Genomic DNA, 23,568 nt, shown 5'->3' with positions numbered 1-23,568 from the left:
TTATTTGAAAAAGTTTGTTGGCCTAATAAATGGAGCAATATGGCCAAATAATAGAAGATTAAAAATACACAGTAAGGAAAAAACTTTTTTCACAGTAAAATGGAATCTTCCTTCTCAGTTCCCTGGCAGTATCCGTGCTGAAACTCTATATTGGTCAATTCATCTAAAAAAGGCAGCCATTTTAAAAGTATTTCATTGTAGTTCCACTAATTATACAACATTGTTTTCTTTGGATTGAAATGACACCACAGTCTTCTGTAATGAACCTGAATTAATAAAATTTGTCAGCAACCCTATGAACCCAATAATCACCCTACCCACCATAACAATACACAAATGACAAACATTAATAAATAGAGTCAAAATAACCCATCTTCACAAAATATCACCTAAATTAATAATCCCAATATGTTATTTCAGTGGCCTAGGAAAGTTGAATCAATAGTTGTGAACATGAGCTACTCTCTCTCAAAGCCTGAAACCAGAGTAATAAGTCTGTATAACATCTTGAGCTGCTCCATAGACAATGAATGGGATACAACAAAACATCGTTGTTTTATTTTTCTTGTACCCAAATGAGCTTTATTCTATTGTAGTGTTTTCAGTGTTCCCAAAACAGACATATAATTGGGTGAGTTATAGATTTTCTAAGGAGCAGTTCCACACTTAATGCTTGATGACATCACAATTTTGCGACTTATTTCAATGGTTTCCGGCTTGAGAGAGAATAGTTCACTTTCTATTTCACTATTGCTTAAACTTCCCTAGTCCATAGAAATGACATATTGGTATATGAATTAATCCCACATTTTCTCATTTGGGAAATAGCTGTTAATGTTCACTTTTAATTTGTGGATTTACTTAGACCATAGGAATAACATGTACCGTATTTTCCGCACTATAAGGCGCACTTAAAAGCCTTTAATTTTCTCAAAAAACGACAGTGCGCCTTATAATCCGGAGCGCCTTATATATGGATTAATTCTGGTTGTGCTTACTGACCTCGAAGCGGTTTTGTGTGGTACACGGCGCTCTGTCAACATGTTTTAGTACGACTTTGGTAAACTACAAAGCCGCACCGCTTGCAGCATTACGGCCACCGTAGTCAGGAGCGTCGCGGAGTAATACATACTGTGCTTCACCATAATATTACAGTGTGTGTGTATAAGGACCCCAAAATGGCACCGGTCAAGAGACACGCTTACGACGCGGACTTCAAACTCAAGGCTGTCAGTCACGCAGGAGAACATGGGAATAGAGCAGCTGCGAGAGAATTCAACATTAATGAATCAATGGTACGGAAGTGGAGGAAGCAAGAAGATGACCAGCGCCAAGTAAAGAAGACCACACAGAGTTTCCGAGGGAACAAAGCGAGATGGCCACAGTTAGAGGACACTGAGCAGTGGGTTACTGAGCAGAGAGCAGCAGGTAGAAGCGTCTCTACAGTCTCTATTCGACTGAAGGCAACCGCGTTAGCACGGGACATGAATATCAATGACTTTCGAGGCGTTCCTTCTTGGTGCTTTCGTTTTATGAGAAGACGTAATCTCTCCATCCGCACACGAACTACCGTCTCGCAGCAACTGCCAAAAGATTACCAAGAAAAGCTGGCCACTTTCCACGCATACTGCAAAAACAAGATCACTGAAAAGAAGATCCGGCCAGAGCACATCACCAACATGGACGAGGTTCCCCTCACCTTTGATAGTTATTGTGAATACGCTCATTAACGTTTGAACAATGTTGAGAGTTATTGTGAACACGTTTAATAAAGTTTGACTGACTGACTGTTTTGTTTCGCTTAATGCGCCTTATAGTCCGGTGCGCCTTATATATGAAAAAAGATCGAAAATAGACCATTCATTGACAGTGCGCCTTATAATCCAGTGCGCCCTATAGTGCGGAAAATACGGTATACATTTTGAAAATGGGTGTAGATCATTGTTACAACTAAAAGTGCTTCTAACTGGCTGAGTTAGGAGAAAATAAGAGATGTATCAGTCCTAACTTTAAGACTAATACTGTGGGTTTAGTGTTAGAGGCAACCAAAAAGAAAGCTGATCACAGTCAGTAATGTGATTAAGTAATGTGTTTTGTTGCCGTCAATTTACTAAGGTTCCAACTAAAATGTTCTTTAGACCTCAGTTTGTGGGCACATTAAATAATCAACAGCTGAAATGAATACATATTCAAGAGGATTTTGTGTCAATCGCTCGATTATCAAGTAATTAGTGCTATATTTAGAAATACTGCATTTGTGATGATATGAGAAAATATCACATGCTGATGATATTTAATGCCAGATCCAATAAACAGGTCAACATTTTTTAATGAAATATATCTATTAATGTTTCGACCTGAATGTAAATTGATAATGAATGAATTCCTCATGTTCCTGTGTATTGACGATCATTATGCCAATCCCTATGTTGTCTTGCTGCCCCATAATTTCCCTTTGTTTTCTACAAGCAAACAAATACAAACACTAAGGAGCCAAAACAACAAAGAAGTCAAATTAGAAATGAATCAAGGTATTGGCGCATTATTTGAAGCAGTTCGTTTTATATTCACACACAATAATCATGATAACAAATCAATCAGACAACGCACAGGCAGCTTAGTGATATCCCTGCATTGACCGGTCTTGAAATGATTACAAGACGAGACATTCAAAAAGTGGACGATGAAATGATGAATAACAAACATAGTATTAAAGCATTTTCATTTTGTTTTCTTTTAGTTGAGTTATATTATTATTTTAGGAAAGTTATAGTTCATTTGCATATTATGTAAAACTAAAATAGGAAAGAGGAAATCTGTGCCTTCTGCCCCTAGCCCCCTGATAGTGTGTGCTACTTAAAATCATGGCAAACATGAACTCAACAACAGAATCCGTAATCTATTTTGAATCAGTTCTTAAAACACATTTTTACAGAATGGCTTTTATGTGATGTCGTCGCTTTAATGTTTCGTTTCATTATTGGTTTTACTATCTTATCTTATTTTCATATACTATTTTATGTTTATCTATTTCATTTGATTTCATTTCATAATTTTATTGCTTTTCACTTGTTATTTCATTTTATTTCTTAGTTTAGTTTTATCCCATCGATTGCTTTTATTGTTTCATCTATTGTACTGTTTTATCTTTATACCTTAGCTTGTCAAAGCTTTCTTTTGTTTAATTGTCTTGCTTCTGCTGCCTTGTCTGTCGAAGCACTTTGTAAACTCTGTTTTTAAAGGTGCTATATAAATAAAGTTATTATTATTATTGTTATTATTACTATTATAACTAGTTCCCTCTATTAAATTGACAAATGCCATGTTTTGGTGTTTCGATTGGGGTCCTTATGGATTTGTATTTAAAAGGATTATTTAAAAAGCACTAAATTAAACAGAAACAGAAAACAAAGTTAAGAAGTTATGAAGAACATCCAAATTTAAAGTATATTCATTTTTTAAGTTTAGCTTGCACAGTACAAGTAGGTCCTTTAAATGTAGAATTATTTTCAAGTGAATTATTTTAAAGAAATTCAATTGTTAAGACTGATGACTCGATTGAAAACTCAGCTTTTAAAATAGTCAATCTGAAAATTGAAAAAAAAATCTTTATTTCTCAAGGCTGACTAATCTAAAGGTTAAAAGGATTTATGAGATAGCCATCGTATTGCCGTGACAAACACTTTTCCATCGGACTGTTTATGAAAGGGAAAATTCATGGTGTTCCTCAGAAAATCCACAGTTCAATCATTTCTTTCTCTTTCTGAGAATGTCTCTTTCTCACAAATAGTGATTTGACTTTTTAACTTCTTAGGTGTTTTAGTGCCCTTTTGTGTGTACCTATGAGTTTATAGGCATAGATACAGTAAATAAACTGAAATTGCAGGGAGAATTGCATTGGCATTTCAGATAATGTAAGGTAGATGTTCCATGTTTAGATCAACTAATGTTTTTCCATGTTATCTGAAACTACTGAAGTTGATATGAGCGTGAAGGAATACAGCTTATCTTCTTTCTATGAGTGTAACGGGGCAACCACAGCTACCTCTCTGCTGCACTTGCAGTAATCCAGCTGGGGGAGTTCCAGTGTCGTCATAGTGTTGAGATAAATCATTAACCCGAAAATATGATATGTGCTGCTTCTTTTATGGCGAGGAACATTGTTAGAACACATTTCAGTTTTTACAATTCTAAATATAAATTATCAGCTGTTTCAATCTTTTAACCCCAGGTTCTGATACCTACATGATACCATAGTACTCCTGAGACTGATTTGACCTTTGATCATGAGTGTGTGTTGTGCCAATTTGACTTTGTGTTTTAATTTGTATTAGGGGTACCAGCCAAGTCTCTCTCCTGGCATTTAAGATTGGTCAGTCATGGGTTTTTTTTGTCAGTTCTATTTTTTTTTTTAAATTTTTTTTAGATGTTTGACTCACAAAGGAATGCACAAAAATCTGTACAACCTACACCATGAATGACCATATGACTCACAAGAAGAACACAAACAACAACTAAAGTAGTATTATATATTTAAGACTTCATAAGACTATTTGAGACAAAAAAACTAAATCCCATAGTCCATAAACGATAATCCAACTCAAAATTCCACTAAAGGATTCCTTTTTGACTTTTGTTCCTTTGCTCATAAAAAAGAAAATAAGTTTCAATTCAATTCGTTCATGGTTGTAAAAAAAACACCATACGAAGAAAAAACAAAGAAAAGAGAAAGTCACTCAAAGAAAATATGTCAGTCAGTCCAGACAGTCCGTAAATACAGTCTGGGTTTTACTGCTGGGTTGAGGATGAATGACTGGCTTCCGTAGACAGCTGATAGTGTGAATATGGAGTGATCCGGGAGGATGTAGTTGAAAACGATTGGACGGCTGTCAGTGGCGGATAAAATGAACAGTTGAAAAGGGGTTAAACGACCTTACTGTTTTACCGCTTTTATGGGTTGCTGCTCCCACTGATCTCTCCTGCTCTCTGCTGAATGAATGTGAATGCCAGATAAGGGAAGGGAACTGAATTGTGGAGCGAGTTTGGAAGAAATCGATGAGTAGATGGGTGTGTCCAGGGGTGTGCACAGGTGATAAAATCCAGTGATGAAATCCATGTTGCTACACTCCCTCCATCATGAAAGAAGTCTGAACGAAGGATGGCTTTTCCTTTTTTTTCGTGCTCTTCTTTAACAATTGATCATATGTGGAAATATTTGTTTTATCCACACCCATATGTGAGGAAGGGAAATCAGGAAAATCCTCTTCTTTCCTCTTCTAAGATTTCAAAGATCTGTCTACGCTGTTTTCTGTCCATCTCCTCAGCTGTGGAATAGCATGGCTTAAATTGGGCCACATTAACAACACAAAGGTTTCCTCCAGTATCTTCAAGAACCACCTAAAAGTTTAGAAGTGGGACTTTCTGGGTATGGAACGTTCACCGTGGTGGAGGTTTGGCTTAACATGAATCGTCCTGTAATATTGGAGGCGAAGAGCCCACCGGTTTAGTCAGAAATTGGGCTTTTGAGTTTTAAAAACCCAGACAAGAGACGAATGGTAAGTCAAGAAGGTAAAGCGTCAACCGTCCAAGAAATAGCTCCATTACTCAAGGGCCCAGATTACAGCAAGGCATTCCTGCTCTGTGGCTGATTCATTTCTCTCTGCCTGATTCAAAGTACGGCTGCCAAAGGCGAGGGCCCGTTCTGCTCCCAGCCCAGTCTGTTGAGCCAAGACGGATCCCAAGCAGACTTCACTGGCATCAGTGTAGACGATGAAGAGGAGATTAAAGTCAGGGTGACCCAGGATTGATGGCAAAACCAGACGTTGTTTCAAGGCCTCGTAGGCTGCCTAACATGGGGAAGTACAAATAAACTTGGATCCTTTCCGTTTAAGAGCTTTGAGAGGTTCAGTCATGGGTAGGGTTGAGTCTGGGCACAAAGCGATGGTGCCATCCAACAATCCCATTCTTCATTTTTATAGGGGTGCAAGCAAGGTCTTTCTCCTTTATTTTGCATTTAAGATCACTTTTTTTTTTTTTTTTTTTTTAGGTGTTTGAGTCAAACCTCACAAAGTAATGCACAAAAATCCAAATGTACACCCTGCACATTGAATGACCATATGACCCACAAGAAGAACACTAACTATTCACTATACACTTTGGTTCTTTTAAGTCCAGGTAAGTTTATTTTCTCGAAAAAAAGGAAAATGAAATCAAGTTCAGTTCAACTTTTGAAAAACAAACAAAGTTCAATTAGTTATTGATTGTCAAAACACCAAACGAAGAAAAAAAACAAAGAAAAGAGAAAGCCACTCACGGAGTTATCAGTCAGTCCAGACAGTCAGTGAATACAGTCTGGGTTTTACTGCCGGGTTAAGGGTTAATGATCAGCTTCCGTAAACAGCTGATAGAGTGTGAATATGGAGTGATCCAGGAGGATGTAATTGAATACGATCGCAGGACGGCTGTCAGTGGCGGATAAAATGAACAGTTGAAAAGGGGTTAAACGACCTGACTGTTTGACCGCTTGTATGCACGCTGCTCTGCTATCTGCTCTCTTCTGAATGATTACAAATGCCGGATAAGGGAAAGGAATTGAATGAGTTGGAAACTAATCGTTGAGTAGATGGGTGTGTCCAGGAGTGTGCACAGGTGATAAAAACCATTGACTAATTCCCAGTAGTCACAGTGTGTGTGCTTTTTTGAGAGAGAAAGAGACAGTGAGAGAAGAAGAGAGGGTGGACTACTGCCCACATTTTTATGGGAATTATTAAAAGTAATAATTATTTGAACATCAACATGGAATGAACTATTGTAGTCCTACGGCAGCAGCCACAAAACACTATTTTGAATGTGACAACAGTCAAATTCGGACCGACCAGCCTGTTTTGATTTTTAGACCGTTTCTTCATGTAACTTATGCAAGTTATGTCAAATGTAGGCTACTTTATGGCTATATATTATTTGAAACATGTCTGGTAGTTGTTCTTTATGGCCCAAGTTCTGGAGTATTAACGGCCAGGACACCCCAAAAACTACTTCCCGGTGAATGCACACACAGTCTTGCAGATAAATGTTAATATTAATCACTTACAACTAAGCCAAAAGAAACCCCAAACACATTCTGTAGAAGCAGCCTGCTCCCACACAGGTTGCAAGTTGAGGAAAAAAGACACCAGATCACTATTATTGCATTCCTTAAACAGGCCCTATTATGCTGTTTTTCAAGTGCATATTTTTTTCTCAAATTACAGTTACAACATGTTTACATGCGTTAATCCTCAAAACCCGCCTTGTTTTTTTTCATCCTGGCTGTCCTGCAGCACCTCTTCTCACCCTCAGTGGTGAGTTGTTACCAGTTTAATCTATTACTGCACTATGTAGCTAACACTAGCATTAGGCTTTAGGCCTATGCTGTGCTGTAAAACACGAGTCCTCTTTATCTAAGAAGCTAAGAATTACACTCACGTTGCCTGTAAATTAGCTACTAACAGCCGTGTCGGAACCACGCATGCTGACTACGGCGGTTCCACAAGGTTCAGTTCTGGGCCCCCTTCTCTTCTCGCTCTACACAACATCTCTGGGTTCTGTTATTCGCTCGCATGACTTCTCTTACCATTGTTATGCCGATGACACCCAGCTGGTCATTTCCCCCCGGTGACACTCAAGTGGAGGCACGCATTGCTGCGTGCTTGGCTGACATCTCCTGAAGCTCAACCTGGACAAAACCAAGCTACTGTTCCTCCCGCGGAAGGGTGTAAAAAAAAAAATATTAAACACACTAAAGGAGAGGGAAAAGTGGAAAAGCTTAATAGAGGGCCACTTTAATGCAGGGCAAAACTCAGACATCTTTTCCCAACTGTGGATCTTTTGTTTCTGACTGTCAATTAAGGGTTTGAGCAGTTCACTAAGCAGTTACAACAAGACACTATATGTAACAGTCCGTCCCAAATAACAGTTGCATTTTTTATCAATCAAATTCTGTAAATTAGCCTTGATTATGTGCTAGATGCCATATAAATGCTTAGGAAAAAAATTGGTGTTGTCTGTGTGTATATGTATATCTATTTTACTATAAATTCAATTCAATTCAATTTATTTAGTACAGCCCAAAATCACAAATTTGCCTCAGAGGGCTTTACAATCTGTACAACATACGACATCCTCTAAAAAAACGTTTGACCAGGAGAAAAAAGGGAAGAAACCTCAGGGAGAGCAACGGAGCAGGGAACCTCTCCCATGATGGACAGAAATGCAATAGATGTCATGTGTACTGAATGAATAACATAATAGAGTTACAACACATTCAATGCATATGAAAATTACAACTGCTAATAATAACAGCAGCAGTGGATAGAGTAGAATAATAATGATAAAAAAAAAGCAGTAATGGTAATAGTAATATTAATATGACTTATGAATGATAATGATGATAATGGTAATAACAGTGGGTGTCAGCAGGGCCACGGCAGGAGAAACGGCCACGGTCCAGCTGTAGCCACGATTTATGGAAACCTGCGAGGCATAAAGACTCTGAAGAAGAAGCTAAATTAATTTAATTAAGAGAGAGAAGATGAGAGAGGAGCTCAGCGTATCCTAGCCAGTCCCCCGGCAGTCTAGGCCTATAGCAGCATAACCAGGTACTAGACCAAGGCAAACCTGAGCCAGCCCTAACCATAAGTGTTATCAAAAAAGAAAGTCTTAAGCCTGCTCTTAAAAGTAGGGAACGTGTCTGCCTTCTGGACTGAAACTGGAAGTTGGTTCCACAGAAGAGGAGCTTGATAACTGAAGGCTTTGGCTTCAATCCTACTTTTTGGTACTCTAGGAACCACAAGTAACCCTGCATTAAGGGAGCGCAGTAGGGTAATATGGTACTATTAGCTCCCTATTAGCTCCCTAAAATATGATGGTGCTTGGCCAATTAGGGCTTTGTAGGTTAGGAGAAAGACTTTAAATTTGGTTCTTGATTTACAGGTAGCCAGTGCAGAAAAGCGAATACAGGATTAATATGAAAGGGAGGGTTAAAGATAGGTCTATAATCAGCAAACATCTCTGGATCAAGAGTGGGCTTCTTAAGAAGAGTTTTAATTACAGCTGCATCTTAAGACTGTAGTACATGGTCTGATACTAAAGACAGGTTGATAATATCTAGTAAAGAGGAGCTAACTAAAGGTAAAACTTTAAACAGCCTTGTCGCAATGGAGTCTAAAAGACTGGTAGAAAGTTTAGACGTAGAAATAGTTGAAGTCAATTGGTCAAAGTCGATGAGGAAAAAAGCTATCTAAATATATATCAGGGTTTACAGCTGTTGCTAAGGTAACTCTATTTGAGGATAGATCGGTACTGGTTGAGGACAGTAGATTATAAATTTTTTCTCTAATAGTTAGAATCTTATCATTAAAGAAGTTCATGAAGTCACTACTACTGAGGTTTATAGGAATACACGGCTCAACAGAGCTGTGACTCTCTGTCAGCCTGGCTACAGTGCTGAAGAGAACCCTGGGATTGTTATTTTTTTCTCTATTAATAATGAATAATAGGCTGATCTGGCATTACGGAGGGCCTTCTTATATGTTTTATGACCATCTCGCCAGACTAACAGAGAATCTTCAAAATTAGTGGAATGCCATGGCCTTTCAAGTTTTTGCGATGTTCGCTTTAATTTGTAGGTTTGAGGGTTATATCATGGAGCGAACTTCCTTTGTTATATTATCTTCTTTTTTTAAAGGAGCTATAGAGTCTCAGGTAATTCGCAGTTAGCCTGTAGCAATATTGACAAGATGACTACTCTGGGACGTAGGAGTACTCTGTTATATTGAGAAATGGTAAAGAATTAAACGCTGATGGAATCGCTTCTTTAAATTGAGCTACAGCACTATCAGCTAGACACCTAATGTAGAAATGTTTGCCTAAGGCTGTACTCTGCAGCAGTAAGTCTGATAAAAAATTACATTTTGTATTTTGATGCCATATACCAGAGCAAGATTCTGGGTGTGGTTAAAACAGTGGGTGTATTTCTGTACACTCTGACAGAAGCTAATCGAATCTTATAATGAGATAAACGCAGTACTAAGGCTATCATTATCGACATCCACATTGATATTAAAATCACCTACACTAATTACTTTATCTGTTTTAAGGACTACACTTAATTAGAACTCTGAAACTTCCGATAGGAATCCAGAATACGGAACTAGGGCTGTAATGCTTTCCAGGTCGGGTGTGAAAGTTTAAGAACAAGGCTTTCAAATGATTTATATTTAGTTTAGGCTCAGGGTTGATTAATATGCTTGGGTCAAAGATGGCCAGAGTCTCGAAAAAATGTGAGTATTCAATACAGCCTACAGTTAGCTTACTAGCTATGCCCTCCTCCTCATCCCGCAAATGCATATGCCCCGGACTCCAGCATTCCCCATGGACATCCATGCCATGACAACGCCCCCTTTGCCAGGCAGCGGCGCACAGAGCATTAGAGAGAGAATAAAAAAGACAATGTTTCTGGTTCTGCTGCATCGATTTGCTGTCCATGGTGAGTCTGACAATGTTATATACTAGACTATTTGGCCTTGTTCAGACTTCCAGCCTAAACCATACCATGATTGTATCCTGATTGATCTGAGCACGTCCGAGCAGCAAAAAGCACATGAAATGCGATCATTGCAAATCAGATCCATACCACATTTGGAGGTGGTTTGACATGCGATTCCATTTGCTTTTCTACGTATGCATCTCAGTTCGGCTCTGGACACTTAAATCAGATTTTCAAAGTGTCACTCGTCAAATCCGGAGTGACGTAAGTGCTGAGCAGAATCAATGCTGCTCCTAACAGAGCATCTTGGTGGACAACATGGAGGAGAACAACAGTCCGTGGACAGTGAAGCGCGCTTTGACTGCAATACGGAACATTGTGATGTATACCAGCCTCATCGGTTGCTGAGTTTGTCGGGTGCGACAGGGAAGTCAGCACTGCAATTTGAGAGTGGGATTAGTTCGAGGGCCAAAATGATGGAACTCCATTTCTTGTGCTTCCGTGATGGAAAGCCATGTCACCAGTGTTGCAACATAGCTACTGACATGTCGTCCCCACAACATCCCACGCAGATAGGTTGGTGAAGTCTGAACACAAAAGGCCAATCTTATCACTTGAAAATAACAAGTGTGTCTAAAAGATCTGATTTTAGAAACAAATCGGATTTGCCAGTGTAGCCTTAGTACTATTTAAAGTTTGAAGCTGGGGTCAGGACATGGCTAAATCATGGTGAGTCATCATGCCAAATTGTGGTCTACCACAGAAGCGTTTTTGGAGTGCTTTGCTAGGTGTTTGTATTTCTGTGTGTACGCGAACAGATCTGGTCAATGCAATAGCTATGTAAGATACAAAGTCACAAAACTTTACAGGTGTGTAGCTGGGATCAACATGAAGGCCCCACTATACGCCCTCTGTCCGATTTGGCGTCGCTGCTGGTGTGATCCCATCGCAAGATGGTCTCAAGTGTACATCTTGTTTGCCTAACCCATACACAAACATAAAAAAAATACAGTACCAGTCAAAAGTTTGGACACACCTTCTCATTCAATGGTTTTTCTTTATTTTTTTCTTTATTTTTTTTCTACATTGTAGATTAATATTGTAGACATCCAAACTATGAAGGAACACATATGGAATTATGTGGTAAACAAACAAATGCTCAACAAACCAGAATATGTTTTATATTTGAGATTCTTCAAAGTAGTTGAATGAGAAGGTGTGTCCAAACTTTTGACTGCTACTGTATATATTATTATTATTAAATAATTGGTGGCTTTAAGGTGAATTCTAACTAAAATCTGCTATGCGACCTGGTCCTTTAATCAGAACAAGGGCGGTTCGATCCAAAACTCCCCATTCATACACTGTTGACAGGCACCTTCCAATGGTAGCCTGTCAACAGTGAATGAATGGGTGTGAATTGGTGAATAGCAACTAGTGCTAAAGCCCTTTGAGTGGTCGGAAGACTAGAACGGCGCTATACAAGTACCAGATCATTTACCATATACCACATTATCAGGTTAGTTGTCTCCCCCTGCCTCCAGTCTTTTATGCTAAGCTAGTCTAACCACATCCTGAATCCAGCTTTGTACTGAACCTGCAAGACTAGAAAGAGCGGAAACAAGGATAAATAGTCAGTAGGCAGTATAGTGAATGTAGGGGGGTTTCGATTCTCCTGATAAGACAGATGATTTTTAACGTCTTGTGCAGCTTTAAATTGCCAACAGTGTCCATGTACTCAGCAGCAAGGCAGCAATAACAGATGTTGTCCTGCCAGTGAGAGCTCCATTTTGGCAAGTGCATTTTGTCCAGATGTGTGTACCTCTGTCCCCTATGTTTTTATGTTCATATCCATGTCTGTCCTTTCCATGCTCCCCGCTCCTTCCTCCTTCTTCCTCCTTCTCTCTCTCCTCCCTCCATCTCTCCCTGAGCTCCTGTCTTCCTGCAGGCAGATACAGAGACAAGGAGAGGTCCTCCACCACTGGTGTGGAAGAGGAGGGGTCAGGGCAGTCCAGCCAGTCTGCAGTAGAGGATCGTGGGTATCCGTCTTGCAGTGAGGAGCCCGGAAACGCAAACTTCCAGTAAGAGCCTCCTTTGAAGAGATAGACTGAGCCTGGAGACACAGTGGAGACATTTTCACAACCAACAACCTGCATGTTTTTGACTGTTTTGCAGCACTCTCAAAGTGTTTGCTTGCTTTTTCACCCACTTCGATCCTTTCTTGCATCTCATGATTCATCTTCTTTACTGTATCTGAACTATATCAAACATTTTTCACGTGGTCTGACACAAACTTTAATTTCCATTGTCATTGCTATGTTCAAAAAACTGAATATCTTTTCAAATGTGATCAGTGTAAACAAAAATGAACTGCCAGTTGCCAACTACATACCATCCTGTGGTTGCTTTCAAATTTTTCAATTATTAAACTACAGAATAATAATAAAGATGATGCACAACTTGTGTCAATTTCTCTTATATTGACACGGGTGAACTTGTTTACAAACAGTTGCTTATTTACACATACAGCAGACTCATTATCATTAATTGTCCATACTACTACATTTCCATTTAAAATATATTTTGCTATTTCACACTGAGGATCTACACTAGGCCTTTTTTTTATTAAATTCAGCATTTTATAATTCTGCTTTTGTCGGCATGCGTGTCCAGCGGCGTTATCAGCCCTACGGAGTGGACATTTGAAGTCACGGTTTGCGGCTTTGAGGAGGGCTTTGGATGTTCTGAACAAATATTGTGAAGTCCACACAGAAACTTTTAAAGAACAAAGGTATAAATGCTCCCAAGTGCGACAGAGACTTCAGTCATCCAGCAAAGATACAAGTGTAAGAACAGACAACAACGAAACCAAGGAAACAAGCGAGAGACATGTGTTAACCAAATGTATTTACACATAATGAAGTAGACTTTGATTTGTGTTAATTTTGAAGAAAATTTTAAGTGTGAGAGAGATTGAGCAAGACATGCAGCATTGTAACTAAGTCTGAAAAATAAAACTTCTAAAACTTTCCACACAATTTGTCTGTTTGAGTTTATAGAGGAAGATTTTAGAGAAAGATCTTAAGATCCAGCACTATCTTTTAATAATAAAGAGTACTATAATACTATTTTCTGTAAGCAACTTAAGCAACTAATCTACTCAACCACAATCATGATTGCTGTCCTCACCATTGTTGTCTGTGGTTATGCCACTGACACCCTCTCTGAGCAGCTGAGTCCAACTGTCTTCTTGCTTCTCTTCCTTTGCGTCTCCCATGTCCCCCCACAGAGGTCCCTGCTCTGGGTCCCAGATCAGACCCCACCTCCCTGCTGTTGTATCCTCATTCTCATCTGCTGCAGCTGAACTCAACGCCATCCTGAGGGAAGACAGGGGCTGAGGGTAACCTTCCTGCAGGGACAGATCCCTGAACAGCCAGAACTGGGAACCTGCAGCAAGACATGACCTGGAGAAGTCAGTGGGTCAGTTTGCTGATTCATTACCACAATCATAAAATTAAATTCTAGCAGTAGGTGAATGGCCAATAACAGTGCTTTGGAAAATGAATTGAGTTGTTCCAGATGGTTTCAGAGAAGCTAAAACTGGGTAGCAAACAGCTTTCAATGTGAACACTGTTTTTCTATGTATTTTCTTCTTTTTAGGGTAAGTAAAAAATATTAACTTCTAGTCTTCATTCAGTCTCCTGTGAATTTGCTCAGTAACTGTTTCATTATTCATTCATGCGTAACATTCATACTGTATTAACATAATTGGATTATACCACTGATAAAGATGATGGCATGATCTGACTGTCTCTCCAGCACAGCGTGAAGCCGAGGCAGGTCAGAAGGTAGACCCCTCCACAGCCCTCTGACTGAAGCCCCGTGACCCGATACCAAGCCCCCTCCATTGACTCGCCACATCGTCAGACCTGGAAGACGACAGAATGTGGGAGACAGCATTCACCTTCACAAACTACTTATTAATGTCTTTTTTCGAATTTGACATGCCTAACGAGTCAATTTGTGGTGTATTCAGACCTTTGAAGAAGAAAGTCTCTCCTCGGATCCTAGCCACGGCGTCAAAACTGGTGTTACAGCGATCAATGAAGGGGCTAAAGGGAGAAAAAATTCAGCAAGACTTACTTAATGAACTTCATTCCATCATTCGGAAAGATATAAACACCTTAAGTTAATACTTCAAAATTAATACTATCTTCTTTAGTCCAAATTTTGAATTTGTCAACAACATTTTTTTGATATATCCATACAATATTGTGACTAAAATGAGTTTACAGACTAAGATCTATCATGAAATCTCTTTTATTGTCACTATCTTTTGTTAATTTCACGGGCAGGTAAAGAGAAGACAAAACCATCAAGTAATCCAGATCACCTTTTTGTCATTGAACGGCTGCACATTTCCCTTTCTCTGCGCCCAAATCGTCCCGGTGACCTTTCACACTGGCAGCGCATCACCAACAGTGCAGCACCACCATTTTTTTTTTTATCATTAAACCATTTTTTATCATTGTTTGTGTCTTTTTGTGGCAGATTTTAGTACCACTTTTCTTAGCTTAAAATCAGTGCGATGGAATCTTATTTTGAAAGTAGTTTGCATAAAATTGGTCTTCACTAAAACAAGACTTAAAAGCTCACAAATTATTTTTCAACTTAACTTTTGATGACTGAAGTGGGTTTTAATGCCGGTGTTTTAATTGACTAAAAATAAAAAAGGACAGATACCGATATACGTTTGAAACTTACCCAAATGGCTGGATCGGATATCGATGACAATGGGGCGGATCTATTTAATACAATTTTTATATACTATACACATTATATCCTGGAATTTTAATTCCTGTTTTAGTTTTGGCCCAATTTGTTTCTGCATTTAAACGTTTTACACTTGAATTGAAAATCCTATTACTTTTGAAGATTTTTTTACCAAGTTACTTTTGCACGATTCATTATTCTAATAATAACAAAAAATGTATTTCATGTATATCTATGTATTTATTTGTTATATTTAGTTTTACAAAGTTAGGAGAGCAATGTTTAACTCAAGCCTTATGTTGCCTTACACAAAAAAATATTGATTCCATTCACTCCCACGCAGTGAGGCATACATCTTATTATTAATGAAACACTGGCAACGGATCGGTACTTGCTATCGGGGACTGAAAGAGTTGGATCCATGCATTCCTATACAGTATGGCTATAAGTTGAAAATATCTCTTAATCTATTTTATCTTGTAAGTCATACCCATATCTATGATGATGGTGCAGCTGGGGCTCTAGGGCAAGGCGAGGAGCATCAGTGGCCAGCAGCTGGTTCCTTTGACCTAAATCCAAAAAATCAATTTACATATATTGGCAATGAAGTAGCTTTACAGTAAACGATAAACAAACGATAATTATTTCATGATTTCTCCAAATATAGACTTACATCTGTAGCTCAGCATATTTTATTCTTTTGATAAATCAAAGTACACAATTTAATAAAATATCAATGAAATCACTAGGTTGTAAAGCTGTAAAATGCACCAATAGCCGAATGCAGAGTTTCCCTTGCACCATTCATGTGAGTGAACCCGAGAACAAGGCAAGACCAAGGGCTGGGATGAGGGTTTAAAGGAAAGGCTTGTGTACGCACTCTTTGGGCCCAGCGTTACGGAAGATAGCAAAAATCTCCCGGTATATTCATCTGAATTCTATACTCAGAAGTTGAACTTTTTTCGCTTCATGCTGAAATACTTTCATAGGAATGAATCGGGGCCCTATATCCACTTCTCTTTATACATCCTTGCTTTAATCAGAAATAAAGCAAAGACACAATTGCTGATTATATGGTTTACAATACTGTTGACAATCACAGACACGCTATTGGTTCCTATATAAATGTTCCTATATAAACAGAGATTTAGAAGGACCTTTGCTTTGGTCAAAATTACAAATTTGCCTCAGAGGGCTTTACAATCTGTGCACATGTGACATCCTCTGTCCTTCCCTCACATCGGCACAGGAAAAACTCCCCTAAAAAACCCTTTAACAGGGAGAAAAAAGGAAGAAACCTCTGGGAGAACGACAGAGGAGGGATCCTTCTCCCAGGATGGACAGAATGCAATAGATGTCATGTGTACAGAATGAACAGCATAACAGAGATACAACACATTCAATGTATATGACACAAATTATTCATATAATCACAGTAGTAAGCAGAACTAGAAAATTTCGCAAGAAATTTTGACTGTGTGGCTGCTACTGCCCCAAGACGTTGCACATATTAACAGTTCTGAGACAGCTGTATCAATGGGGTTCATTTAGGGTAAGTTTGTTCATTTGAAGTCCAATCGCATAAATAATATTATCAACAGAGAGAAAAGACTCTGCCGAACGCGTTGATGAAATTTTATGTTGATATATTTTATGTGTGTGTGTGTGTGTGTGGTAGAAGCCAGTCACAACAGATATGAATTATAGCAACGAGCGGCACATTATCAACCCACAGTGCATTCAATTCCTTAAAATCACACGAAACAATCTTAAATGTCATTTTGTATAGTTCAACCTCAAAAATACAAATCTATGAGCCTGAACTATACACAGTTGAACTAATACTCAGTTAATGAAAAGGAGAGGTTAAAAGAACTGGAAGAACAGTATTTAAACAAAAGCCATAAAACAACGAGCACATAACACTTCTCCTGTCAGAAGAGTCCAATCGGATTCGTTGTGCTGTCCGTTTCCCCCCAGCAACGGCAGATTCATTGGGTAAAAGGTTCATCCAGTCAGAGTAAACTTCAATTTTGAATAAAAACTACTGCTTTCAATGATGGGGCGAAATACACACACACACACACACACACACACACACACACACACACACACACACACACACACACACACACACACACACACACACACACACACACACACACACACAGATATTAAGACTCGGCCTTAAGTCTAGGCCTCTCGCAGCATGTCTAGGGGCTGGACCATGCTGAACCTGAACCAGCCCTAACTATAAGCGCTATCAAAAAGGAAGGTCTTAAGCCTGCTCTTAAAAGTGTTGGGTGTGTCTGCCCCCCGGACTGAAACTGGAACCTGGTTCCACAGAAGAGGAGCCTGATAACTTTGATCCTACTTTTATATACTCTAGGAACCACAAGTAACCCTGCATTGAGGGAGCGCAGCTCTCTAGTTGGGAAATATGGAACTATAAGTTCCTTAAGATAAGACGGTGCCTGGCCAGTTAGAGCTTTGTAGGTGAGGAGAAGGATTTTAAATTCTATTCTTGATTTAACAGGGAGCCAGTGCAGAGAAGCTAATACTGGAGTAATATGATCTCTTTTCTTAGTTTTTGTTAGAACACGTGCTGCAGCATTCTGGATCAACTGTAAAGATCTAAGAGACCTATTAGAGCAGCCTGATAATAAGGAGTTACAGTAATCTAGTCTAGAGGTAACAAATGCATGAACTTGTTTTTTTTCTATACTGTTAAATCCAAAATACTTGGCAGAAACCATCTGATTTGTCTACTGATTATCAATGGCCACCAGAATCAGTTCTTATCTGTTCATAACAATAAAAAAGTTTAGCCAAATAAGGAGCTTCTTTTCCCATCTTTAATCAAGAGTGTGGTCCTTTAATCTGATTTAACTTCAGAATTTGTAATGCTCTTCCTCCAAACCCTGTCCTCAAACTCAAATAGACCCTGCTTGTGTTTCGATTTCTGTTCAAACTGTATGCTTGCACTCAGATATATTATTGCTTACAAAAAGATGACCTGCTCTTGGACTGTCAAATTCCCCAACCAAGAGAATGCCAGGTGTAGTGTTGACAAATAAAATGATCCTTGCCTCGTTTCGGGGTCGGAGAACCACCAAGAAATGGCAATGTCTGTCTGAACTTACTCAATAACAGATCCAACTGTATACATTTTGTGACATGTGTGTTTCTCCAATGTTACCTATCCCAGCTTTAATTCATAATAATGAAATCATTACGTCTTCTTTCTCTGACGATGTTGTAATTCTTGCAATATATGCCTACTCACATGCCTACGATGACCAGGATTAATTATCATGTGACCAACATTTATGTTTACACCCTAAATTGTCATAGTTGAAATTTCGACTTTTTAAACACAGCTGTAGAAAAGGTACATCTTTGCTGGGGAAAAAAGCCTTACCGTAGAGCTGGGTGATGTGTTCCAGATCATGAGGTCCCAGGTGGTAGTGGAGAGGGTCTCCTGCAGGACCCTGATAGTACGGCCTCATCACTGAGTGGCGAGATGAGGAGTGGGCAAGGCCCATTGTATGGCCAAACTCATGGACCAGCACTGTGAATAGGTCAGTGCCCTCAGATGCTGGGGAGGAAGAAGAAGGGAGGACAAAAAGACTGATAAAGAGAACATTGACCACATTCAAATGTGAAGCTGTGTTTAGTTTTAATATCCATCTTTCACTTTTGGTTGGGGGTGATTTTGATGAGGGGCAATGTCTGATTTTGCCAGATGCCTTGCAAGCAGCTACTAAATAATGTAATGTTCATTACACACCAAAAGATAGAGCTGTTGGAGAGAACAAACAACATATTGAAAGTGTTGAGTTTGTTCGAAATTTTGCTGCAAGGGCGCCAAATGTAAAGTTTGGCCTCAGGGTACCACTACCAAACAGGATGAAGTCACCTAAATGTACTGTGTAGATGTCATGGCAGCTGGTCTTTTACATCATTTAGTATTAATAATGTTAAAGATGCAGAAGTTTTCTTAACATTGTTCCACCTGGCTGTCTGAAGGTCCACTCCTCCTCTGCATCCAGATGAACTCCTCCTGCCCGGGCAGTGTCTGATGGGAAGAAAGCATGGCCAATTGCTCCGCCTGCCCCATCAAAGGGATAGCCATCACCGTGGTAACCATGTAGGAAGTCTACCTGTAGGTCAGCTGCCTCTGGGCTTCCCACCTGAAAAGAGCAGACAATAGAAGGATGCCTGACAGTTATCCAGACTCTGTTGGAGTCCCCCTGTAGGGGACTAATATTGACCATTTTTCCCATATATCAATGATGCCGCATCAGTCAAATGTACTAACCTCGTGGAACTCCAAGGGGGTTGGCTCCGCCCACACTCTTAAAGCATAAAAGACCAATGAGCGGATTGTTTCCCGGGATAGATGGGAAGAGGAGGGGTATGAACGCAACCTAAGAATGTAACAGTGTGAGTTTGTGTGTGTAAGAAAAAGACAGAGGGAAATACCATACCAAGTTAAAGATGACCTAAAGCAAATAAATGTGCGTCTGGTATCACTTTTAAGGTACTGGTTATGGAACTGTATTCTCATTTTTTTAACAATACACAGCCCTAACATGAAAGTAAGATGACCGTTCTAATTGAAACTAGAAAATTCACAAGTTTGTTCCAGTTTACCAGATCATAATCTGGTGTAGATTACAAATGAATCTCATCCAACCTCCAGTTAATTCTTGCGTTTCCACATGGAGATGGCTCTTCTTCTTCTTCTTCTTCTCATGTTGCTCCCTTCTTGTTTGGCCGGTGATTTGGATGGGTTGTCCTGGTCAGGTAGTGAGCAGCGTGGACTCTTCATCAAAGCCATTGTCTCCTCGTCTGCATACACCAAGCACATATAGATATATATAGATAATCACATATAGATTCAAGAAGGAGTAGCCTGAACAGTTGCACATGATCTTAAAAGCAAAGCCTACAGCTTTTCACAGCCACTGTCTGTAACCCTTACCTACAACCCCAGTGTCTTTGAGGCCTGCAAACTTCTGCATGGCCCTGACGGCGTTAGTGACAGCTGTCCAGGCCTGCAGCTGGCCAGTGGAGGGGTCTGATGGTGGGAGGTAGCCATACTTCATCAACCAATCCTATGAGTAGAGAAAATGAGGAAGTCATATCATTTACGGTGTCTTCTAGTAAAGCGAAGGAAACATACTTGGAAAGATTCTACGAACTGTTCACAGCAAACACAAAATGATCATACCGAACCCATGTCAACTTAAAGCACTTGACTAAGGTACACTGGTTGCCGGTGTAATCAACTAATGTAATCAAGGCAGCCATTATATTTCCTTTTAAATTATTTGTCAAAGCAACAAAGTAGTACGTTGATGTATTTGTGGTAAAACAGGGTTGCATGTGTATTTCCCTATTGTGTCTGAAGATAAAAGTTTGGTCTCATCCAAAGTTCCCCTCCCTCAAATTTCAAAATATATGAATCCAACTAACCAAATAAATGATTGTGGTCTTAATTGCATATTGGGATTTGCATCAATCCATTTGTTGTTAGCATGCAATCTTGGAATGCATGCTTTTTACATTGTTGTCTTCACATGGACCCATTGTGTTTGACGATTGATGGCTCCGCTTGTTGATATAATTGGGATGGACTAAATAATAGAAAACACCTCTCTGTATAATGCTGTACAGTTCAACAGCACTGCAAACTGCAGCTTCCAAAACTTACATTTGATTCACCTCTCTAAAACTGTTAAACAAGAACTAAACATTATAACCTTCATGGAGGAAGGATTTAATGCAAAAACTGTTGTATAGACTTCTTTTCTGTTAGTTGGTTGAACATCATGAAATATCTTTGTGGGCGAAGTGAAGGAGTCAAGGCAGAATAATCCTATAAAAATGTTAATTTACACTGGCTAGCAAGTATTGTTGGCTGTTTTTTCAACGCCGGCTGAAGATAATACAAGTTTTTCTTTCTTAAGATAAGCTGGGCTACGTATTTGCATTATTTTCTCTTCATCTCTCTTAATAGATTAGCTTTCCGCCTAAGCAGTGCAGCAGCCAAGACGGCTAAGGTTCACAAAAGGCTAAGTTAACCTATAAGCAACATTTTCACTCCATCTCTGAAATCGTAGCGAGATATCGAGAATCACAGTTTGTCATCTCAAAGCTATTCAATAAAATTTTAAGTTGGATTCATAGACTTTTGTCACCCAACAACACAGCAAGATCACTTTTTGGAGGTGTAACTTTAGCCTATAACTCTGAGGCGATTCCTTTTAGCCTCCATTGATTGAGAACATTTCTTCAGAAATATGAGTAGTGAATGCGAGCAAGGGTTGTCTGTCATTAATAACACAGCCAGCTAGAGCTGTGGTTGCACGAAGAGTCTTCACTTCTGTTTGTGGACCTGAACAGCCAAATTTGATCCAAAGCTTTTTCTTGAGAACCTGGATTAAAGCAGGACGTTGTCTCTCCTCTTCTTGGATACCAGGGCAGCGAAGAGAAGAAACTTAGCCAAGGTTTGTGTGTCGGATTCCAAGATGTGTATGTGTGCGGCGGGTTAGAAATAGGCATGTGTGCTGTGTGGATTCTGTTGCAGGGCATAGTTTCCGTGCAGCCTTATTGTTAACGATAATAACCTTGTTGATGTGTGTGCAAAGTGTGCTCGGTGTGTTAGTTAATTGCCTTGGTATTGAGTATATAACATGAGTATACAACTGATTTGTGCATGTATATAAGTGCACAAATCAGTTGTAGTGACATCATCAGGCGAGACGGAATACTTAAGACCCAAAATCAAAAAATCCAGACACAAGGTCCAATAATATGAGCCAAATAGCATCTACCAGTTGTGTTGCTCCTGTTAGTGCTAATTAATATAAATGCTTTTAAGGTGTGTCTTCTTCAAATGAGTTGATACAAATAAGATATTTACACAGTGATTCACACGTCGCTTTAACTGATGTTTTTCAACATTTGCATTCCTTGCCCCCTATAAATGTTCATTTCTTTTACCAGAAGTTGGGTGCCCTCATCTTCAGTGGGTGTCACTGGTGAAAGGGCGGGTGTGGAGGTTGTTTCAGCAGAGGAAGCTGTTTTCATCCATCCATTGCTCAGGCACAGGAAAAGTATCCACATCTTCATCTTGGCTGCATAATCTTTTGCTTAAATAATGCATTTAAGAGAAATTGTCAACACAGTTTGTAAATCCATTGGAGTGTGAAATGATTTCCATTGCCGAGAGTAAAATAAAAACAAGAATAGAATAGAAAACTTGAAGACAAATTGCAATTCCAGCAATGAAAATGGCATTATGTGAAGGAAGGTATGATTCCGAACAGCGCAAACAGCGACAATAAGAAGGTGACATCATTATCTGCTCAGGACAACATTCACTATATCTTCACATTGCAAATAGTTGTTTGCTGACTACATTAATGCTTTGAATTGCAAATGTAGCATCTTTAACCATAGAGGTGGCAGTTCTGAACAGCTCTTTGAAAAACACCTCGACATCCAATGTCACCATAGCCTGAATGAGTTAAAGCAGTCCGCAAATGAAGTTGGCGGGAAACATCCATACTATATTCCCGCTGGGGAGATGATATACCAGATGCAATCAGAAGATGGATGGAAATTACCATAAAACATGGAGGGATGGGCACTGCTGTACAGGACACAATGGATGTGTGTGTCAGTCAGATGCTTCATTTAATTAAGTTGGAGGGTATACCATTTCAGTTAAAGCATGGGGGGCAGACAAGAAAGGATGAAAGAGAGGTACGAATGTAGGGGGAGGAGAGTGTTAAATTAATGAGATTAAAGCAGCAAAAAGAGTGAAAAGCAGGAGACAGACTGTTAAAAACCAACACACATTCTCCCTTAAATTGAAGGTTATATTAAATAATTCTGGAAAATACATTTTTAGAATATACACACGTTGTTTTTGTGAATAACCTGTTTTTTTTTTTCACAACACACATTAAGTAGGCCCAGGTTGTCTGGTTTGGTTTGACCCCCAGCATACAGTTTGTATGGGGAACACTGTTGCAGAGCTTTCTCTGGATTTTCTTACAAAAGTAACACAAACTTATGAATCCCACATGGAGGTGATTTTGATTTATCTATTGCTGATTTGGATTTCACATCTTTTTGAAAGTTAATGGGGATGCTTTTAACATGCGGCATGCATTTGAAGCACGTGAACTTAGAGTATACTTTTATAATATTCAGTCACATTCAGTCAATGTGTTCTGAACAGTGCACCCATTCAT

At 39.2% G+C, this 23,568-nt stretch overlaps 1 protein-coding gene across 1 annotated transcript; it reads right to left on the bottom strand.

Annotated features, from left to right (window-relative positions):
- Window positions 1-12,237: 12,237 nt before the first annotated feature.
- Window positions 12,238-22,438, bottom strand: mmp17b (matrix metallopeptidase 17b). Its single transcript, XM_054598238.1, is given in 12 exon segments — window positions 12,238-12,638; window positions 13,715-13,972; window positions 14,305-14,454; window positions 14,564-14,637; window positions 15,789-15,867; window positions 18,720-18,896; window positions 19,314-19,491; window positions 19,620-19,728; window positions 19,998-20,006; window positions 20,008-20,152; window positions 20,286-20,418; window positions 22,310-22,438. Coding segments are annotated over 12 exon segments (1,842 nt in total).
- Window positions 22,439-23,568: the final 1,130 nt, after the last annotated feature.

Source organism: Anoplopoma fimbria, chromosome 4 (genome assembly GCF_027596085.1).
Source record: "Anoplopoma fimbria isolate UVic2021 breed Golden Eagle Sablefish chromosome 4, Afim_UVic_2022, whole genome shotgun sequence".
Lineage (NCBI taxonomy): Eukaryota > Metazoa > Chordata > Actinopteri > Perciformes > Anoplopomatidae > Anoplopoma > Anoplopoma fimbria.
This window is presented reverse-complemented; position numbering and strand designations above follow the sequence as displayed.